This window comes from Ochotona princeps, chromosome 14 (genome assembly GCF_030435755.1).
Source record: "Ochotona princeps isolate mOchPri1 chromosome 14, mOchPri1.hap1, whole genome shotgun sequence".
NCBI lineage: Eukaryota > Metazoa > Chordata > Mammalia > Lagomorpha > Ochotonidae > Ochotona > Ochotona princeps.
The window spans coordinates 43,808,211-43,829,172 of NC_080845.1; the positions used below are offsets into that span (position 1 = coordinate 43,808,211).

The 20,962-nt window shown below is 44.6% G+C and overlaps 1 protein-coding gene and 1 long non-coding RNA gene across 3 annotated transcripts in view; one reads left to right on the plus strand and one right to left on the minus strand.

The window, feature by feature from the left end:
- The first annotated feature begins 97 nt into the window (after nt 1–97).
- Nucleotides 98–19,089, plus strand: LOC131481892 (uncharacterized). Of its 2 annotated transcripts, none has more exons than XR_009246626.1 (3): nt 98–153; nt 17,743–17,798; nt 19,014–19,089. It is a non-coding gene; the product is annotated as an uncharacterized LOC131481892 (long non-coding RNA). The 2 variants fall into 2 exon arrangements; XR_009246625.1 differs by lacking the exon at nt 98–153 and adding an exon at nt 5,610–5,850.
- A 1,393-nt stretch (nt 19,090–20,482) lies between these two features.
- Nucleotides 20,483–20,962, minus strand: part of ADAMTSL1 (ADAMTS like 1) — a 410,929-nt gene continuing 410,449 nt past the window's right edge. Inside the window, exon 29 of the mRNA XM_004581085.3 lies at nt 20,483–20,717. Within this exon, the coding sequence (XP_004581142.2) occupies nt 20,611–20,717 (107 nt within the window). The 3' untranslated portion in view covers nt 20,483–20,610. The remainder of the gene's footprint in view (nt 20,718–20,962) is intronic.

Genomic DNA, 20,962 nt, shown 5'->3' on the forward strand with positions numbered 1-20,962 from the left:
AGTTCTTTTGTTTGCATTGAATGACAGAATGTATGTGACTATCTTATCCATGGCTCACAGAGAACTCTCATTAAATGCAGGTAGCAATGAGGAGAATATTCTGATTGGCTGAGTCTATGATGATTCCCTCCATCAGTGTTTACAAGTGTGCAGGTAAGGATAACTGCTCATGTTGCTTATTTTTTCTTCATATAATTTTTCTTTATTTTTGACATTCTTTACGTAGTTAATTAGGGCAAAAAGGTTCAAGGGCTACAGGAAAATGGGTAAGACTATTATTTCCACATTGTTTTTGTCATGTATCTGGGTCAAAGCGAGAAGCCCCACCCAGTCTCCCACCCACCCTACGTCCCCGATGTGGGGCATGCTCTAAGGGTCTTGCTCAAGTGGTTTTGATAGTTCAACAGTTATGAACTGCTGCCAGTCTCACCATTCTTAGCACGATGAGGTCACTGCAGAATACACTGATTGACATAGTCCATCTTAGAGTCTCTGCCCAGTTTTTCACTGCCAACATATGGCTGGAGTAGTTGACTGACTTGTTCCATCCTCTGTTTTTTCATGGTTAGGGTTCTGAGTCTGACAGTTCAGTAGGGGAGATCCCCAAAGAAACTTTGTCTGAGGTGATCCCAGACCAGATTCTTGTGTGTACTTGTAAGTACAGTCCATCACCCCATTCAGCTGGTGGTTGCAATTGCTGGATTGTTTCTGTTTCCAGCCCTGTCTTCTGGAATCAATGGGTATTGCAGTCCAGCCAGATTCTGCCTGGCACACACTCAGCCCTCACATAAACCAGTGGGAGCTGCAGCCTAGTTGGAGCGACCCACAATAACCCCTACCAGGCCTGCCTCCTATCCTGGTTTGCCAGTGTGTGCAGCAGACTAGTCCAGTCTGTCCCTCATCCCATTCAGCTCTCATACTTGTCAATGGGCTTTGAAGCCCAGTTCAACTCAACCAGCCTGACTATCCAGCCCACACACATGCTGTAGGATGCCTTTCTGTCTAGCCACCCCCTGCCCCTGTCCTGGGTTTTGGTGCCCTCCAGTGTGATTGGTAACCCAAGAGGGAGGTGCCCACTATTTCCCTCCTAGGCCACTCTCACTCCTGGATTATGCACTCTCCAGGTGGTTCTGGCATTTGACTTGACAGAATTAGTCCCCAGTGCCAGCCTCTGCCAGCTGATGCTGTGGCTAAGCCCAAACAACCCTCACCCACTCTAATTGTAGTTTGCACCAGTAGGAACAATCAGCCTAGCCTGGCTTTTCCCTGATCTAGTCCACATGAGGCCCACAGTTGTTGTAGCCCTGCCCGGTCTTGTTTGCCCCCATCCCAGCTCATGTTCTCCAATGGGAGTAGTTGTCTAGTAGGGGGTTCCCCCAAATTCCCCCTACTGACTCTGCCCCGTCTCTCCCTGGTTCTCACATGTGCCGGTTGGGCACTGCAGTCACATCTGGTGCAGGTCATTTCACCTTGGCATTCCGTAATGTGCACTGGTTTTTGTCGCGACCAAACCTGGCTCAACCCACAATGTTCTGGTGCTCAGATTTGCCAGTGGGTGATGTGAACTGGTTCAACCTGGTCTGCCCCCATGCCAAATGTATGCCAGTGGGAAACTTCCCAAGGTTTGTTCTGGGCTGTTTCCTATCATGCTTCTTGTGCTTACCTTGCATGGACTGTCCTGCCACATGAATTGCCTAGGCTCCTCCATCAGAACCTCTCCCAATGCCAGATTTCTCACATACCAGTGGGTCCATGAGCCAGCCCTACTCAGTTCACCTCCTGTCCTAGCATGAACAGTGGCTTTTCCTAACTGGCCTTCAACCCAATCTGATTCTTACTGTTGGATGTTTCAGCCCGGCCATGGCTCATCCATACCCACATATAGCTCACACATGGTTCAGTAGCAGCAGAGACATAGCCTGGTCTGTCCTACATCTATCCTGGTCCTCCAGAGCACCAAATGGTTTTGGAGTCTAGCCCGGTTGGTGCATCCAGTCCCAGCCCACACTTGTGCTAAGGGAGACTGCAATTGTATCCTGATCGGAACGCAGCCTCCACTCCAGTCCCTGTGCTCCTTGTTGGGAACCCCAACCCAGTTAGGGTGTACTCTCACAGCTCCCCAACTGAGCCTATTTCCAGCCATAGATTATGTGTGCTTGCCATTGGTTGCTCTGACTTAGCTTGGCATAGCCCCTCACCTGTCTCGGCCCCTGCAATAGATGCTGTGGCTTAGCGTCCCTGGCTCACACAGACCAGTAGGTGCGAGAGGCTAGCTCAGCATGAACTGTGCTCCATCCTGATTTCTAATTTTGTTTGTGGGCTAAGGTTTGCTCAGCCCTGCGTGGTCCACCCCGTTCCATTATCAACTCACACATTATCCAGCCATTGGAGCTACTTTTCCCAGCTTGTTTGACCCCTAGGTCTGGACCACGTGTTCACTAGCAGGAGCTATGACCCACCAGAAGAGTTTCCCAAGTTCCTCCATTTGACCCACTCCCAGACCCAGTTCTCATACATGCTAGTGGGTTTTAGGCCAGTGTCAGGCATAGTCTGACCTTCCAATTGGCCTTGTATGAGCTGGTGAACGTTGTAGCTCAGCCCACCCACACCCTATTTAGGATGCAGATTCAGGTGCTGCTGCCTTGACTAGCCCAGACTGTTGTGGGTTCCTTTATCCTTGAGTGTGTGATGGCAGGCTCCTTGTTCACACCTAGCTTAGTCTATCACCACTCCAACTCTTGAGCTAACCAGTGGGACTAGTATTTCCACAGGGTTGGGCCCACACATTCCCTACAGAATCTCTCCCCAGAAATGGTTCTCTTGTGTGCTAGTTAATGTCATGGCCCTGCCTAATGTGACCCATCTCCTGATCCATCATCATGTCAGATAATAGGGTATGATCGTGCTAGACAAGCCCTGAGCCTTAGCTTTTGTATGACCTGGTATACGGTGGTCAGCATTGTTCGGTGATAACGAGTTCTACACAGGTCTGAAAGAGGCTGGTATATCAGTCTGACCCATAAAGATCATCTGGTCCCTCTGCTCCAACCTACCAGTTCTCATTACCCTTGCTTACCTTCAAAGGAAAAGTTACTCTGTTGTTGGGAGTCTTCAGGATTGATTGACATCCCAGAAGTACAGTGGGCTTAACATGGAGGTAACTAAGCAGCAATCCAAAGTCCCCAAACCCCAGAGCTGGCCACCGGGCCACAAGCAGTTGCAGCCTGGCACCAAATGGCGCACTGGCCACCCAGGGACAGGTCACCATATGTATGTGACGGCTGGAATCAGGGCACTGAGCATGGAGATGATCCTGGCCTGGCACCCACCAGCAGCCAACAGGCTGCTGAAAGTTTCAATCCCCAGACCCCACATTCACCCCCTCCCCAATCCCATCCATCGCGCAATCTCATGTTGTTTATCTACACACAAAGTAGGGCATTTTATTGTCCCCCATATAATTAGATTTCTGCTTAGTTTGGATTGGGGTTGCTAACCTATTCTGGGGGTGTGGATTTGGAATATCAGTGGGCCATGAAGAGGAAAAGAGAAGTTGGGCAGATGGGACATTGGTTCATTTCTCCTCCTCTAAGTATAATAGCTTCTTAGCAGTCAATTTTGTGGATTGAGCTTTCTTATTGAGTTTGCTGGAAAAAAAGTTTTGCTATGTATGTGTGTATACATGCAAGCACTGCTGTTGATGATTCCCATGATGGAAGACTTCACATTGCTGTCTTCCCCAACCATGCAATGTTTGTTCCTTGTGCGTTTTTCATTTGTGAGGATGAAGTGGGAGCTTCATCACCTACCATAGCCTAGGGTTTTTAAAGTTTCAGGTTTGCTTCAAAATAAAATTTTAGAAATTAAAAGTAGAACACAAAGTGAAAACATTTCATGGTCATGCAGGTAATCTGCTGCAGCACAGTTTTGGGGATGAAGTTGGAGGAGGAAAATGGGAGTAGAACGTTTACCATGGAAAGATGGCCAGCTTTCCATTCTGTCAGAAGCAGGAGGAGTCCTTGAGTGAAGCTGATTGCCTGGGGATAGTGGGCTTGGTTGGTGTGGAAGCCATCTGCTGACTTAGGGTATCGTGAATCTCAGACGTGAGACCCCGTTTGGGTTGGAGGCTTCTGCCTGGGCTGTGGGTAGGTTTCTGCTAGATCATCAGGTTATGTGGCCAGCACAGGGCTCACCCTTGAGTTGACATTAGAGTGGGACCATTTCCATAGTTGAGTATCCAGGCACTTTTCCCTTTTTCTTTCTTACCTCCCCCTCCAATCCCTGAAAGCAGAAAAGCATTAAGAGCTTACTTTCTAACTCCTTTCCCCATAATTATGGAATGAGTACAGTGCCAAGAATAGCTTAATGGAATCTCCGTTTTATTGTTCTTGCATTTCCTCAAGAATCCATGTCTTGAAAGATGAGTCTCTTGCTTGACCTGACGTTAAGTTTTTGTGCCAGGAGTGACTGGAGGGTGAGGAGTGGTGGTTTTTTTTTTTAGTGATTCTCTTGATTATCGCTCTATTTGCCACTGTGTCCTTTGGTATCTGATGCCCGACACCATGATCCCCTACCTGTTCTGTCTCAAAGACTGCTCATCATGAGCTTCTGTTCTCGTGGTCTTGTTTGTTCCAGGATGTGACTTCCTCTTTTGTATGTCTCAGTCTATACTCCACCATTCATCTCCTGTCATTTTCAAAATTCTTGCAAGCCCTTGTTGGTTGAGGACTCTCTTGGCATTTTCTTGAGCACAAAATTTTATAATTTAATTGTCCCTTCACAGTAGTTCAGTATGGGGTGTGTGTGTGTGTGTGTGTGCGCGCGCGCGCATGGGGATGGCGTAAGCATGGATTGGTAGCCACCAATGAACCTCACAGAGAGCCTGCTAAAAGGGCTTGAAGTGCCAACGGCTTTCACATGATCATCTTAACTGCCAAGACTACCTGGAGCGAAAATGTTGGACAGTGTTGAATAAGTTTCAGGCCAACAAATGTGTGCAGGTGAAAAGAGCCTTGCAGTAGGTCACCAATATTTGAGGACTGGGCCATTCCCAAAGTCTATGAAGATAGCATCAGACAGCTACTCTTCACTCATCCGTCCTCCTCCCTTCCTCACAGAGGTACAGAGGCAACCAAATTTGATTTTAGAGGGCAGAAGTTCAGGTAGGAGCTTATGCTGTGGGTGGGTAGGGGAGCAAGCAGGCCTTGCTCTTAGGGTTTACTTGCAGGTAATGTTTCTAAACATCTTTTCATTATAGGCCTGAAATTATTTGACCTAATGTGTGTAGTCGGAAAACTGTGCCCCCTCACCTGCCCTCCCACTTCCTCTTTGGAAGAAGCAGTGCTATCCATCCCTGGGTGATGGTTTTCAAAGTAGTGCATCTTGAAGGTGAACCAAGGGATCCATTTCTTCTAAGAGTGCTCCTTAGCTGTACAGTGGTCAAGTGAAAGCAGGCAGGGCAGCTGGGGTATGCACAGTCCTAGTTGCAGATTAATGGCTCCCTAGCCCACATATGGTCAGCAGGCCTCAAAGTGAGAAGACAGAGGCCTTGCTAAACATAAACGCTGGGGTGAGGAGCAGGCAGGAGTGTTTTCTTTGGCAGAGCAGGCTCAGAATTTGCACATGGCTGTCTGAGCAGGTGCTTGGCTCCTCCGTATTTTGGGAGGGGGTTGCCTTGGGAACCAAAGAGCTTATGAATCTTCCAGAACATGCACTTTGGATTCTGGAAAAGGTATCAGAACAATGCTAGGCTGGATTTCCCTTGAAGTCATTCCACTGGATCACAGAAGCCCCTGGGCTTGCCTCTGGATCCAGAGACCTGACCTGAGGGGTCATGATACCTGTTTCTTGGTAAGTCTGTAAGAGAGGCTTTAAACCCTGCTTGATATAACCAAAAGCTCTTTAGAAAGTTTCTACTCCTGTGACTGAATCTCACACTAATTCCCATCTGAACTGGCCAGATCAGCCAGCCTGCTCAGGGCAAGCATAAATTTCAGTATGATGAAAAGAGAGCTGGATTATCTCCATGTTGTCTTCAATCCCCATTCATTTTATTATGGGATCATGAAATGGGGATCCCAGCAACACCCTGTAGACACACAGCTACTTGAGCATTATAGGAGTATAAATGCCTGCCATTTGATTTCTGTGCCAATGGATGACTTGTACACTAAGAAATTGGAGTTTTTGGATTATGGACTTCCCTGGGTTTCAGTAGAAAAAAACACATTTTAAAGTTCCTAAGCAGGGTTCAGGGTTTATTATCAAGTAGGGTGGTCTTATCTTGGCTAAGTGTTATAGCAATTCCCATGTTTGGAGGGGTTTTTTGGGTAAATTTATTCCAAACCAAGGCAAAACCTCTACAGATGGATATTCTTTAGTTTTCCAAAATCATCACTAATGTGAGTTTTATGTGAATAAACTGGGTCCTTTACTCCTGGGTCTCTTTCTCCTATCCTGGCTCTCACAATGAGCATATTGATCCCTGTTCCCCTTCCTTATTTTTTAAAAAAGATTTATTTCATCTTTATTGGAAAGGCAGTTATGCAGAGAGGAGGAGAGACAGAGAGGAAGATCTTCCATCCATTGATTCACTCCCCAAGTGGCTGCAACGGCTGGAGCTGGGTCAATCTGAAGCCAGGAGCTTTTTCTAGGTCTCCCATGTGGGTGCAGGATCCCAAGACTTTGGGCCATTCTCAACTGCTTTCCCAGGGCACAAGCAGGGAGCTGGATGGGAAGCGGGGCCATGGGGATTAGAACTGGTAGTCATATGGGATTCCAGTGCGTGCAAGGTGAGAGCTTTAGACACCAGGCTATCATGCTGGATTCCCCCTTCTCTATTTTTATATACAGCTACAAATTTCTCTTGTTTACCAACCCATCAAACAGGGGGCTACTGCTAGAGGTAGATATTTAAAAGAAAAGATTATTAGCTGGTAGTTGGTAATGAGACTTGAGGCCAAAAAACCTTTAAAATGAATTCCAAAATATACCAATTCAAGAATTTTGACCCCAATGCAATAAAGCATTGCCTGCATTTACATACATGTTCTATTAAGTCTGGAAAAATATACCGTGGTTTGTGCTTATGACCCCAATTTAGTGAAAAATCATATATATTTAAAAAGTCTGGAAAAATGGATCAGTAGTGTTGGCTAAATGAATTCCCATTTGTTCTATTTATCCAGAGTAATAAGGGATTGGGGATTTGCAGTATTTAAATATTAGGTTAACCAACAAGTAATAGGTATTCACCTTTCCCAAGGTATTTTCTGTAGAATAAAAGCCCTATGACATGGTCTTGCACAGTTCATTAGACATAGACGTTCGGGAAATGCCTCGTATTTTATTCCCTTGCTGAAGGTTCATGTGCACGTTAACATTTTGAAAGCTCTGTGAAGTCCTATAGTATAGAAACCTTGTTTAACTGTGTAGCTCAGTGTATGAATCAGCACTCCTGCCACTTACAAGTGCTCGAGCAAAGAAGAGAATTTATTGATTTAAGCAATGGGTTAACCTAGGGTTTTATGTGTTGGAGTAGTTGGATCCAGAGGCTCCCATGATGTTATGGGGTTGTGGTCTCCATATTTTGGATTTGTTTTCTTTGGTACTGGATTCCTAGGCAGGCCTTGTCCATGTGGTGATTTCTAGCAAATCTGAATTGGAAGCATCTTCTTAGCTAGTGATTCTGGTCTGCTGCTTTCCAGTGGTTCCAGTAAAAATCCTGGCTGCAGTCTCATGTGATCCTGCAGCTGATTGTGGTGTCAGAAGAAAATACTCATTGTCTAGGACTGCTTTGGGGTCCACCCTTGGGCTAAGCAATGTGCATGTGTGGGATCAACCCTGTGTGAACTACATAACCAGTAGGAGGGCTGAGGTGGGATGGCTCCCCAAGGAGACCAGCGGCATAATCTCCATGGAAGCAAGGGCTAAATGCTGTAGGGGCAGAAGCAGAATTTTCCCATTCTGCCACTTTATCGTGCAAAACCAATTGGAGCACACATTGAGAAAGACTGCTAAATACTCATGATAAATTATTTCAGATAAATGTAGAAAACAATAAAATGCACATGCCATACAGACATGTGGTTCATTCTTTCTTTGATTCAGAAACCTCATTGGATCCTGCAGTGCCTCAGGGTCAACTTTGAATATTAAAGCATCCTGGTTATTATTTAGACTATTTGTCTTTGTGGCAAAAGGGTGATTGTAGTACATCCAGAATGTGGGACGCAGGGAGCCTGGGACAGTTCACCTGTCATGCACAATAGACTGCCACGGGTAATTCTTGGGCAGAACCCTTGAGGGTTCCAAAAGCACCAATGCAAGCCATCTCACTTAACCCGCACAACCCTCTCTGTGAGTGGTGTTACACCCCCTCTTTTGTCAGAAAGCTGAGTCCCAGAATGGTTAAGCAAGTTGGTAAATTTCTCACAGGGTTGTTTGGTCATTTAGAGGAGGTGATATCTGTAAACAAACATGACAGACAGTAAAGGAGGGAAGTGCTAGAAAATGACTTGCAGGGTCTGTTGCATGATTCAGATAATTAGGCTGCAAGAGCTTTGGGGATTGTAACTGTGTGCTGGTGGCAGCTCCACTGTAGCTAGTACAGTTTAGCATTCTTACCTAGTCAGTGATTGCTTCACAGAATGTTGAAGAGTTGTAATAGGGTTTCTCTACTTGATGCTAGTTTACTCACAAGTCTAATATGCATAAGGAATGATTACATCCAGGAGTTGAAATTTATTTTAAAAAATATTTATTTTGAGATCTTGGTTTGAAACAGCTAATTATGTTAGACTACATTTTTTTTTGAGGAGGCTTTGCATTAAAGACCATCTGTCATTTTTGCTTACAGATGTAGTCTCAATAAGGGATGATTGCAGCATTGTTGATTTCTGGAAGTCTGTCTCTATTTGATTTCACCTTTTCATTTCACTTAAGAGGATAGCAGAGCCATTTCCCTTCCTTCCTTTCTCTTCCATTCCCTTCCTTCCTTCCCTCCCTGCCTTACTTGTGCTTTTCTTCCTGCCTTCCTATCTCTCCCTACCTCTCTCTCTTTCTCCCTTTCTCTCACTCCTTCCCTCTCACCCTCCTTCCTCCTTTCCTTCCTTCCATACATCCATGGCAAAGGTTGATCTAGGTGGAAGCCCACAGCCTGGAACTCCATTTGAGTCTCCCACATAGGTGGCAGAGACTCAAGCACTTGGGACATCCTCCGTTGTTTTACCAGTTTCATGAGCAGGGAACTGGATCAGAAACAGACCAATCTTGTCTTAAAACCCACAAGGAAATATTTTTCTGAAGTCAAGATTACCAGGCACCAGAGTAGGATAAGCAATTGCAGTTGTCCTGAGTGCTTTGAGGGATAAGGGAGGCATCCGCTCTTAGGGGCGGCTTGCAGAGGCGGTTACTATCAGCTGAGATGTGACCAAGATAATATAGCTGATAGTTGAGGGGAGAGTTCTCGGGCCACACAAATCAAGATATTGCAGCTAATTTGGATTCCAGGACTTGTTCCACACACAACAAAGCATGAGACAGATGAACAAACAATGAAGGCCATTTTAGCAAAAAAGTTTAAGATTTGTTTTTACTTGAAAGGCAGAGTGAGAGAGAGTGAGTGAATGTGTGTGTGTGAGAGAGAGAGAGTGAGAGAGAGTGTGAGTGTGTGAGAGAGAGTTTCCATCTGCTGGTCCCCCCCTCAAATAGCTGCAACAGCTGGGCCAATATGAAGCCAGGAACTTTTCTGGGTCTCCCACATGGGTGGAGGGGCCCAAGTACTTAGGTCTTCCTTTATGGCTTTCCCAGGCCTTAGCAGAGGTGGATCAGAAGTAGAGCCACTGGTACTCAAACTGATGCCCATTTGGGATACTAGCAGCCATAGGTATAGACCTGATGCTGGCCCCCCAAAAGTTCTATTTTAAACAAAAGGAAAGAAGAGCAGAAGGAAAGCTGGGAAAGCAGCCAGGAGGGCTTCCTTAGGAGGAGACGTCTCTTCCTCTCTGGTTTTCCTTCCTGTATTTCTGGACCATCAATCAAAGCTTGGCTCTTGGATTTCTGCAGCTTTTGGTTGTGTAACACAGTCTTCTTGGTCACTTTATTTTGCATTTCCACACATTGACTTGTCAACCAATGATCAGTTTTTTAATCTTCGCTAATTACAAGATGCAGCATTATAAATAAATTTGTTTCAGCCACAAATTCAAATGTGGTTCTTAAATAAATGACTGTATTTGCAGTGGGAGAAGAGGAGGTGAGGGAGGAGGAAGCTGTGTGAAGGCAGGATTCCTAGTTTAAGCTGTGACTTTGGAATTCAGACTGTATACCACTAGGCTGGATGAGGGCCATGGAGGAGCTGAGGGGCCTGGCTTGGCTTTTGCTGTAGTGAGGTAGATCTGTAAAATAAGGCAATATTAAAACGCATTACAGAGCAAATATCTTACCACCTTCATACTTGTTCTGCCTGACTTAACAAACTTAGCAAAAGAAAGACAGACAGTAGTGCATGTTGTGCTTGCAAAAGTGAAAAGGTGGGAATGGTTCTATCAAGAAACTAAAGGCAGTCACCCTGAGAGAGTGGCCAGAAGAGATCAGGTCATTGTAAGGTGCCCCAGAACATCTTACAAGTCTAGTACTTAATCTGATAAAGGAAGAAATAGAAAGTTTTGAAAGAGGATTGATATAACTCAAACCATTTAAAAAATGTAATATATCTATTTGTTTATTAGAAAGGCAGACCACCAGTGGAAGAGAGGGAGAGAATGTGAGAGAAAATTTTCCAGTCACAGATTTACCTCCCAAATACCTGCAACAGCTAGGACTGGGTTAGCCAGAAATCGGGAGCCAGGAACTCCGTCCAGGTCTCCCACATGGGGGACAGTGATATGAGGACCTGGGCCATTTTCTGCTTTCTCAGATGCATTAGCAGAGAGCTGGGTTAGAAGTGGAGCAGCTAGGATTTGAACCAGCACTCTAATATTGGATGCTGGCATTGCAGGTGACAGCTTGGCATGCTGTGCTACAATGGTAGCCCCTCAAATCATCTTTTTGAGAGGATGCCTTTGTGAGGTGATTGAAGTCATTTCTGGTGACCAACAGTTCCTAGGTTGTTAATTTTCTGTTGCTAGTAACTCTACTACAGACTAGGTAAGTTTTAAAGAGGCTAGGATGAGTGGTTAGCCTAGTGATGAAGATTTACCCACATCCTTCATATCAAAGTGGTTGGGATTGAGTCCTGTCTCCACTTGGTGACTCCAGCTTCCTGTCAACTAGACCTTGGGAGACACAGATGATGGATGGTGCCAGCCCTTGAGTTCCTATCTCCCATACGGAAGATCTACAGTTGAATTCCTGCTCCTGGGTTTGCTGCTGGTTCAGCTCTAGCTGTTGAAGGAATTTAGGGGGAAAGCCAGCAGATGGGAGCTCTTGCTGTGTTTTGTCTGTGTGTCTTTCCTCCCTGGCCTCCAACAATGCTTCTCAAATATACAAAATAAGAGACTAATTTGGCTTACTCTGATAACAGACTTGTTGTCAGGGTCCTGAGGCTGTTTGGGTTTCCACATGGTGAGAGATAGGGTGCTCCTCTAGATAATCCCCTGGTTTCTGTCTCCTTATAATGGGATGAGTAGATGATTATGGTGGCTTCACTGAGATGATCTCATTCTGTTTACCTCTCCAAAGCCCTATGTGTAAAGCCCGTGTTCAGTTTGAATCCTCTTAATACCTCAAAATAGGATTTAAACTAGAATGTGAGTTGTGGAGGGAAAAACCCTATGGCAACCACAGTACAGGTTACCTTGGGGTAGACAGGTAACTGCGCAGATGAGAGGCTGTAGCTCTGGGTCTCCAGTCACATGATTGCGTGACAATTCCATGCTGTGTAACAATGAAAGCAGATCTCAGCATGGGCTTACAGGCTATAAACCGGATCAAGGCAATGGTATAGCTTCTCTAACTAGAATGAACCCTTTCACATTTGCTGATGTCTCAGTTTTTGCTGTCACAACAGAGTACCATAGTCAGGGGCGATATTTCAAGAATGAAAATTTGTTTCTAACATCTGGATACTTAAGAAGTCCAAGCCCAAGGACCTGGCATCTGGGGAGGGTTGCTGTCTGATTCCAAAATGGTGCCTTGATTGCTATATTCTTCAGAGGGAAGTAGTGTTGTGTCCTCACGTGACATAAGGTGGAGGGAGACAAAGAGAACTATTTCTGCCAAGCCCCTTTATAAAAATACAGAATCTCCTTCCTGAGAGGAGGGGCCCTCAAAAGCTAATTACCTTTGAAAGAGCTGGCGTGGATTGGCTCATGCCTCGCTGGGTGGGACACAAAGATTAGTTACTCCTCACCATGGTGTTGAGGATTTTCCTGCACACCTCCCCCCCGCGAAAAAAAATGTTCTGCACCTTAAATGTCGACAAATATCTTGTTAGAGTTACAAGCCAGTCTAGATTATCCTAAAATCTGCCAAGATCAGCAAAATTATACTTCAACACAACAAATGGCTAAATACTAAAATGAAATAGACACGAGACAGCTGAATGGTACCTTATAGCCATTTTAAGGTATAGAGCAGCCGGTCCTGTATATAAACTAAAATTGAAATGTCAATGAGCTAATCATAGGTTGTGGTTAGGACTTGCTTTTTTTTTTTTTTTTAACATACTGGTTACTCAAAACCATGTCAATTCCATAATATTGCAAACTGCTATTGATGTTATATTGGGACTCTTAATTGATTGTGATGATATTCTACCAGCTCTAACTTCAGACCAGAAATGGTCTCCCCAAGAAACTGTTCAACCCATCTGGACAATAAGTAGCTGGACTCTATGCTTGGTATATGTTTGCAAGGAAAGAATCTTGATTGAATTTGAACTGTAATACTGCATCAAGGTGGAGGAATCCACCAGGGGGGAGGGGGAGGGGTGGGGGGATTCCCAGAGCCTATGAAACTGTCACATAATGCAAAATAATTAATAATATATATATATATATATAAAATAAAAAAAAAAGAAAAAAAAGCTAATTACCTTTAAGAAGTGCCATCTCTTAATACCATCACACTGGCAGCACCTTAATTTTTTTGGTGGGGGTGCCTATTCAAGCCATAGCAGCTGAATTCTTTGGTTATTTATACAATGGCAGTGATGCCTGTATACTTTTTTCCAGCTTTCCAACACTGCACATTTCACTAGTATGTAATTAATGAAATTTCTGGTGCAGATTTAGATACCAATATTTATGTTCTTGCATTAGCCATTCTTGAAGGGTGTATCTGTGTAATTGGATGTTTTTAAGTGTTTACTTACCTCTAGGGAGTATAGACTGAAGTCAATTTTATACATCAGTTTATAGTGACTTATTTAGGGTGATAGAACAATAGTTACAGTTACTGTATGGCAAGTGGATAGAAGGCGATCAGAGTAGATTTAAGGGCTCCAGCTAGGAATCTTTGCAGAAGCCCTGGTAAAAGTAGGTTAGGACTAAAGGGAGCCATCCCTGGTGTGGACTGAGGAAAGAAAATGAGGAAAAAGAGCTGAAGATTCCCAGAAGTTGAACTTTGCAAGAAGAGAACATCGTCATTTGTTGTGGGATGTATCTGCTTTCTGAATGGATGCTGGGTTCCCGGAAATGAAGAATAAGCTCTCACGCTGTTACTCCAAATCCCAGAATTGGCTCTTAGGAAGTGTGTGCCACATTGAAGGAAAGGAAATGTGTATGATGGGTGAAGCATCAGGGAGGGGAGGAGATGAGATGGATTGGAGGTCACTTGGAGGTAGAGTGAGGGCCGCTAGGATGAGATGAGGACCTGGGTGGTTTTTCCATCCCAGTCGTACCTAAGTATAAAGATAAACCCTCATGGTTCAGTGGTGTTGGAGGGTTTAGGTCAAGGGACCTGTTCTTAGATGGATATGAATCTCCTCATTCCAGTAGAGAGGGACCATGCAGGCTGAGGATACTTGTCTCCAAGGTCCATAGGACTGCTACCCACTCTGCACTCTGGCATTGTGAAACGCTGAGCTCCAGCCAAGGGGCAGAAACACATGGGTAGTTTGGCCAAACACTTTGTCACCCTTCATTGACCCAGTTAAGTCATTTCCTGGCCCTTTCATTGTATTCAGAAATGATGATGAGACAGTGGGATAGAAAATCAATCATATGGGTGACAAACAGAATGATGTGTCATTCCCAAGTAAGTAATTTTCTGGCCCTTTTATTGTATTTGAAAAATGATGTGATAGAGGGGAAGAAGATCGAGGTCATGACTCACGTCCTCAGCATGCTCCTAAGTTTGACCATCAAACATCTAGACTGGCTCACTTGGTAAATTAGGCATTTGCTACTTGTCTTCTCTTCTTCACAGGCTTTGTAATAGGTCAGCCCTGGTGCCATCACAGAGCTCTGGAGGAGGAGGCAGATTTCCACCCTTAAGCTCTAAAAATACTGCTTAAGCAAATATTATTTATACTCAGCAGGAGAACTGTTCTTCACTGTCTGTGTTCTCCGCACATAAAACTGTACATTTAACTCTGTTTACATATATATAAACCATATCTTTACTAGCATCTTGGGAAATACATGATTAAAGATGGATTTTGCCTCTTGAAAACAATGGTGAATGATATCTGTATATTGTACTATCAGAGGCATGACACATGTAGATGATTAAAACCAGGTGCTTTGTAGAATTTGCCCGACTGAAGTTGTATAACTCTAGTTGACAAGCAAGGCAACAGCAGTTCTTGTAAGCCAAGGTCTGATTACCAATAAAATGCCTTCTAAGTTTAGGAGTAGCAACGGAACAGCTGAAAACCTTGGGGTGCTCTAAACAAGAAGCTAATGTTTGGCCAAATATAATTGCCTCTAACCGTCTCATGCTCCCTTGGCCTGTAAAAGCATCTCAGTGAACAGGATGGGAGAGGGGGCAGGAAGAAGACAATAATTTCCAGTTAAACTTGGAAGACTGGCAGAACACATTGGGTATTCCCTTCTTTACTGTTTCCTTCAAGGATCTTATCAGCAGGTATTTATCTGATTGACAGTGTACATATGATGTGGGTAGATGAGTTTCCTTGATTTAATTTCACATTTACTGGATACTCAGTCTGCATCGAGAAGTATTTCAATCACAGCTGGTTCACTGAATAAAATAAGGGTTGGAAAGAAACTCAAGTGACACCAACTTGATTCTGTTTCCTAACCCATTCTTCCTGTTAGGTGAATTAGCAGGTTAGTTTTCATTGGCCTGTTTCTCAAGGACTTGATCCTGTCTTCTACTCACCCATTCTCTTATCCTCTGTGGGTGAATCTGGCTGTTTTGTGGAGCTGTACAGACAGATTTTTGAGGTATAACTGATCTTGTGTTACTGCAAACCATTCAAAGTTGGATTATTTCTTTTGGGTTTATTTGCAGAATGAGTCAAGGGGATAATACTAGGTGTATAATGCCACTTTGCAAAAGAGACATCCTTAGCTTTTACCATATAGTGTCACTCTTGAATCAGCATTTCTTGTTGCATACCTCAAAGAAAATGATGCTTAGGTGTACATTTTGAATATTTTTAATTGATACTAAGTTGTCCAATGGGAGTATAAGAGAACATTTGTCCTGGAAAGTATTTCTGCGTATTGCTTGTTGTTGTTTTTAAGTTAGCAAAAATGGATTGATCTTTTTTCTTTCCAAACAAGCTGGTTTACTAACATCTCCTTTATCATGTTGTATAATATTGAGCTTTGACGAAATGACTAATTTCCTGCTCAATAACAAATGGAAACACATAGAACAGTTATTCAGAGTTAATAATAGAAAATAATACGAAATAGGTAAAACTCCTGCCAGGCCTTTCATCTCCCTGGCTGTTGCAAGGTGGCATGATGATAGTCACAGTAGCAATGAGCCTTCAGTGAGTGCTCCAATGACATGTGCAAGCTCCCTTGTCTCAAGCATGAATGAACTAATACTAACAGTTTGCTCATAACAGCCTTACGCTGTCAGGTATCCTTTACCGAAGAGGAAGCTGAGGTGTGAATGAGCTTTGTGGGCCACTGACCACTCTGGTGTTAACTGGCCCCCAGAGCTCCTGAGCTCATCATAACCAAGTCTCAAAATGTAGAGAGAAGGTAGGAGCTGTGTGAGGAGTTGCAACCCCGATACTGGCCTGTGGTTAAGATTCCAGGATTTTGTACTGTGGTTAGTGGTATCTTGGTGGGAATCATTTTCTCCCTGCTGAAGTCTGTGATTTTGGCTGGAAAAACTTCCATATGTTCTATTTGAGCCCTTCCTACCCTTTGAGTTGCCTTAGATTTTTGCTCTGGCATCTCTTGTTCTTGGGGAGGAGCCACTTCGCTGGCTCCACTGTCCCTGCCCTGGGGCCTCTGTAGGACATTGTTCAGTTTTGTGAATTTAGTTGTAGCACTGGCTATTTTTTTTGAAAGCAAAACCAAAAATGTAATAGAAAAGCATTGAACTTTTGAAGAAGAGCTATTAGGTTTTCTAATAGCTCAACAGGAATGCTGAACAGGAATGAGGTACTAAGCTGAGTTGCTGGAAATCAAGCTGGAGTTTGGCTTTTGACCTGTAGATCCCCTGGGGGTTTCTCATAGTGGTTCCTGTGTGCACACTGTCGAGACCTGGGATATACTGCCCTTTTAACTATAGCTCTTTTATGATTTTTACAAAGGTGCTCCTGTCTTTTCTTCCTATGTGTCTACAGTAGCTTTGTTTCTAGGATCTTGCTTTAGAAATAGGGAGCTAGGAGCCTTATGGTGCCAAAGGAATTGATTTTAGAACAACAGAAAGCAATTGCTCCGATAAAATGTTCCATTGTTTGCTTCTGCCAACCTCAACACAGTAGGGAAGAAAAGCTTGAGTGTCAAGGTGGCTATGGCATGGTCAGGAAAATATAGAGAAGGAAAAGGCAGTACAGTCAGGAGAGGAAAAGCCTTTGTCTAGAGTCAGACTGCCTGAATCCCAGTTCTAGAAGTTGGATGATTGTGGGCTTCTATTTGTTTGCAAATGGACATAATAATTGGATTAATGTGAAGAATGAATGTGGTAGTGATCTAAAAGGTTAGCCCTTTTGCACTGTATATACTGCTATGGGCAGGGAGCCTTTCCTAGAGTGGGGTACCACCAAACTCAAGTCTGTATCTATCCCCAAAGTTGCCACATTGTTCTTTCTGAAGGTATTGTGACTCATCTTCATTACATTTAGTCATAGGTGAGGTGATGAACATCTCACTTGGTGGTGTTCAGCCTGGAAGTGTGACTACAACAAAAGTAGTCTCTGTGAGTTTACAGAGCGGTGTTTGCTGTTCAGCAGCGAGGGACTTGATGCATAGAGCCGATAATCATACACATGAATAATCATGTGTATAATACTCATACCCTGACTGGTGGTAAATAGCCGGGGTTTATTGACAGCAAAAGACTTTTAAAGACCGAGGGTCATGTAGGCACAAGGAGGAGGATTTGAGGCAGGATGTGTTTCACATGTTATAACAGCACAGGGAGATCTATGAGTAAACAATGTGTTCTTCTAAGAGGCACCTCTTTTTGATATGTTATCTAAACTTGAGGATTAGGGAATTCCTGACATGGGTATTTCCATATCAAGTGCTTCAGGACCTTTGCTCTGAGTTCCGGGAATGTTCTTACAGGATTATAGCAGGTTGTGGTTTTACATGAGTGAGACTTCCCATGGTCCTGTCCTAATCAATTTATCTTCCTATACAGCAGGTCTCTCTATGCATGGCTGTCAGCTATAATTCTTCATTTCTACTAAGCACACGGTAAGTGGTTGGGAATAATTTTTTTTAATTAAAAAAATTGAGTTATACACATACTAAGAGACAGGGAGAGAGCACACATGTGCACAGGCCATCTACCTGTCACTCTCCAAATGACTACAATGTCCAGGACTGGGCGAGGTTGCATCTAGGAGGTGCAATTGATGTCTCCTGCATGTGTGGTAGGATATTAGGAGCCAAGTTCTTGAACCATCCCCTACTTCCTCCACAGGTGTGCAACATTAGGAAGCTGGAATCAGAGGTGGAGCCAAGACTTAAACCCAGGCACTCTGATTTGGGATCCATGTGTCCCAAGCAGTGTCTTAACTGTTGGGCCAAATACTTACCACAGCCATTAGACTTTTCTCAAAACACAATGGGAAGGTTGGGTTTAATAGAGACTCAGACAACCAGAGTTAAATAAATAAGCTGTATTATCTGTACAAAAAATATAAATACAGTTTTGTGTTTTAGAGGAGGAAGTGCCTCCTTCCACATTCTCCAGCAGCCCTACTCATCTTGTGGTACTGCTGAGTCACAATTCACAGAACAAACATGAAATGTACATTCATCTCATGCAAGGAGCACACAGCTTTCCACCCCAAACCTAGGCTCTCCAGCTTGCCCCCAGCCTACCTCCCACTGCCACAACCCAACAACGGCATAGCCTGTTATGTAACCACTGATCTTCAATGGTTATTGAGCTAGAAATCATCAGCCACATTAGTAGTGTTATGGAATCGGTTTCTTATCATCCATGCATTAACTCCTGTGTTGCCAAAGAGTCTAGTGCCTTGGTGTACCCCATGTTAGCTTTTACAATGTGTTCTGTACACAGTGAATGGATCCAAAGTTACACAACAGCTTCAATTAAAAACAGGAAAAATACAATAATCATTGCTGAGTTTATAGGAACACAGTTGCAAGAAATTAATGAAAAGTTTCCCAAACATTTTTTCTCTGGATGACAATGTACAAGTTATTAATATTGCACTTTTTATACAAGAAAATCCTAATAAATATTCACAAAAGATATACATAGAAGACATTCTCTTTTATTTTAAATAAACATTACAATGATTTTTTTTTTTTTTTAGTAACGTGATTTCTTAGAGTATTTTTGTGGAGAGGAAGAATGAGAACCACCCTAATTGTCCGTCACTCCCCTGGGAAAGACACAGATTTTATATTCATCTTCTTTACAAATTCTACATCTAGATCAGTTACAAGATTGCAGCCTTGCTGTCAGGGGTGACCCCAGGTGAGTGACATTTCACGTGTGTGTGTGTGTGTGTGTGTGTATGTTAGCAGTGATTGGGGATAGATGATTCTGGGCTCCCTTCCCCACACTGCCTACCAGAGTGTGGCCACTCTGAGGGAGGGGCAAAGGTTCCCCACAGCTGCTCTGCTGATTGAGCAGTTGGCCAAGTAGTCCTGAAGTTTCTGTGTTACCACTTGACTTGGCTACAGTTATTTTATCATAGCTAACACATGTACGTAGCTGAAGTGTGTGTGCCTTTTGCTCACTGAAATCTCCAATCACCAACACTGGTGTATAGTAATGATGGCAACGTTTATAAAATCTCATTGTGTGGGAAGGATGGGTTGAAAGGCTTTGGAGGACTCTCTGGGAGCTTCAGCCCTCCTTTGGCTTGGCCAGAGCTTTAATCCCCCAGCCCCCATCTGCCATATAAATACTGTGTTTAGCAGCTCCCTGTACTCCAGAAGGGGTCCCAGGGCCTAGGTTTGGTGACTGGGATAAGGCAGGGCCCACTGCAGCTCCCCATGAACCCATTGTCCTACCTGTGCTCCTTGGCCAGCTCTGCAATGAAGTAGTTGCTACACTCTGGTAGATAACTCGGCAAACTGCTTAACAAACTGAGTTTTGAGAAATGGACCCCAGTTCCTGGCTCCTGAGTGGAGCAGCAAATATAATATAGGCAGAAAGCCTGATTTCTTCATGTTTCAAAGGCCCATGCCGTGGCCTGTGCACAGCAGCACTGAGTTCAGGGCTGGGCAACTCTGGATTTTGATAGAGAGATACTGGGGCAGCCCTCTGGCTGGTTTTACTACAGCAGTATGGGCTGAAAGGTCCTGCTGCTTGCTGCACTGGGCGTCTAGCTCCACCCAGCTGAAGAGCTCATCCAGGCTACTTTACCCTTCTGTCCTTCCCCTTGCGACTTCCTTGTGTGCATGGCTGTGTGCCTTCAGCTTGCTTTGATTGTCTTTTCCTGTGCCCTACTTATCTGCATCTTGGGTTCTCTTCTTCAGCAGAGGAGCTGAGTTCTGGATTGGTCTGTTTTGACCTCAGCATGGTGTTTCCCATCCCTTCCCTGCAGTCCTTGCCATGACCAAAGAGGGCAGTGGAAGGGACTGAGGAGCACAGACACCTGCATTCACAGTGTGCTCTCAGGGAAGACACAGCTACCTCTCCCAAGCTTGTACCGATCCCCTGGAAACGCCCTGGCTCCTGAGGTCCCCAGGGGGCTCTTCCTGCTACAGCCTGGGTCTCTTGGAGACCAGGTTTGGGAAGGAGCCTGCTGTGCAAGAGAGGTGTCTCTGGGGCCTGGCTTGCTTTGCAACCACCCTCAGACTTGGGTCCTTTTCTTGTCTTAACATTCTGTTCTCCAGCTGAGAGAAAACAGGCTGAGGTGCTTGGAACTGGGTGGCAATGGGAGATGGTATGTGTGTGTGTGTGTGTAGGTGGGGAAGAGGGAAAATAAATAAATAAACTGAAGAAAGCTTAAGTTCTGTCCAAGGTGGTTGCGTGAGTCCTGTGTGTGGCCAGGGTGGTGGTCTTCCCCGTGCCCTGTCTTCATACTTTGCCACAAGTTCCGCAGCAACGAGATTTGAACTGGCTGAGCTGGCAGAGTTTCAGCTGTTTCACCTTCTCGCAGTACCTGGTGGTGTCTCTGCACTCCACTGGGAAGGGAGGAGGGGCCGGGAGAGGGACAGAAAGGAGATGTGAAACGGTGGCTAGTGTGCATAGCCAGTCTTGGGGCTGCTGGGCACTTCTTGGGTTCTACCTTAGCCACACTCACCCCCCAGATCCCTGGGCAGGTCTCCCTCTGGCAGGGCTGAGGTGGCCACTTGCCCCACCCCCCAGGCTGCCAACAGCAGGAGGAGGGACACTAGTCTGCAAACTGTGCAGCTGAGTTATAAGGCCC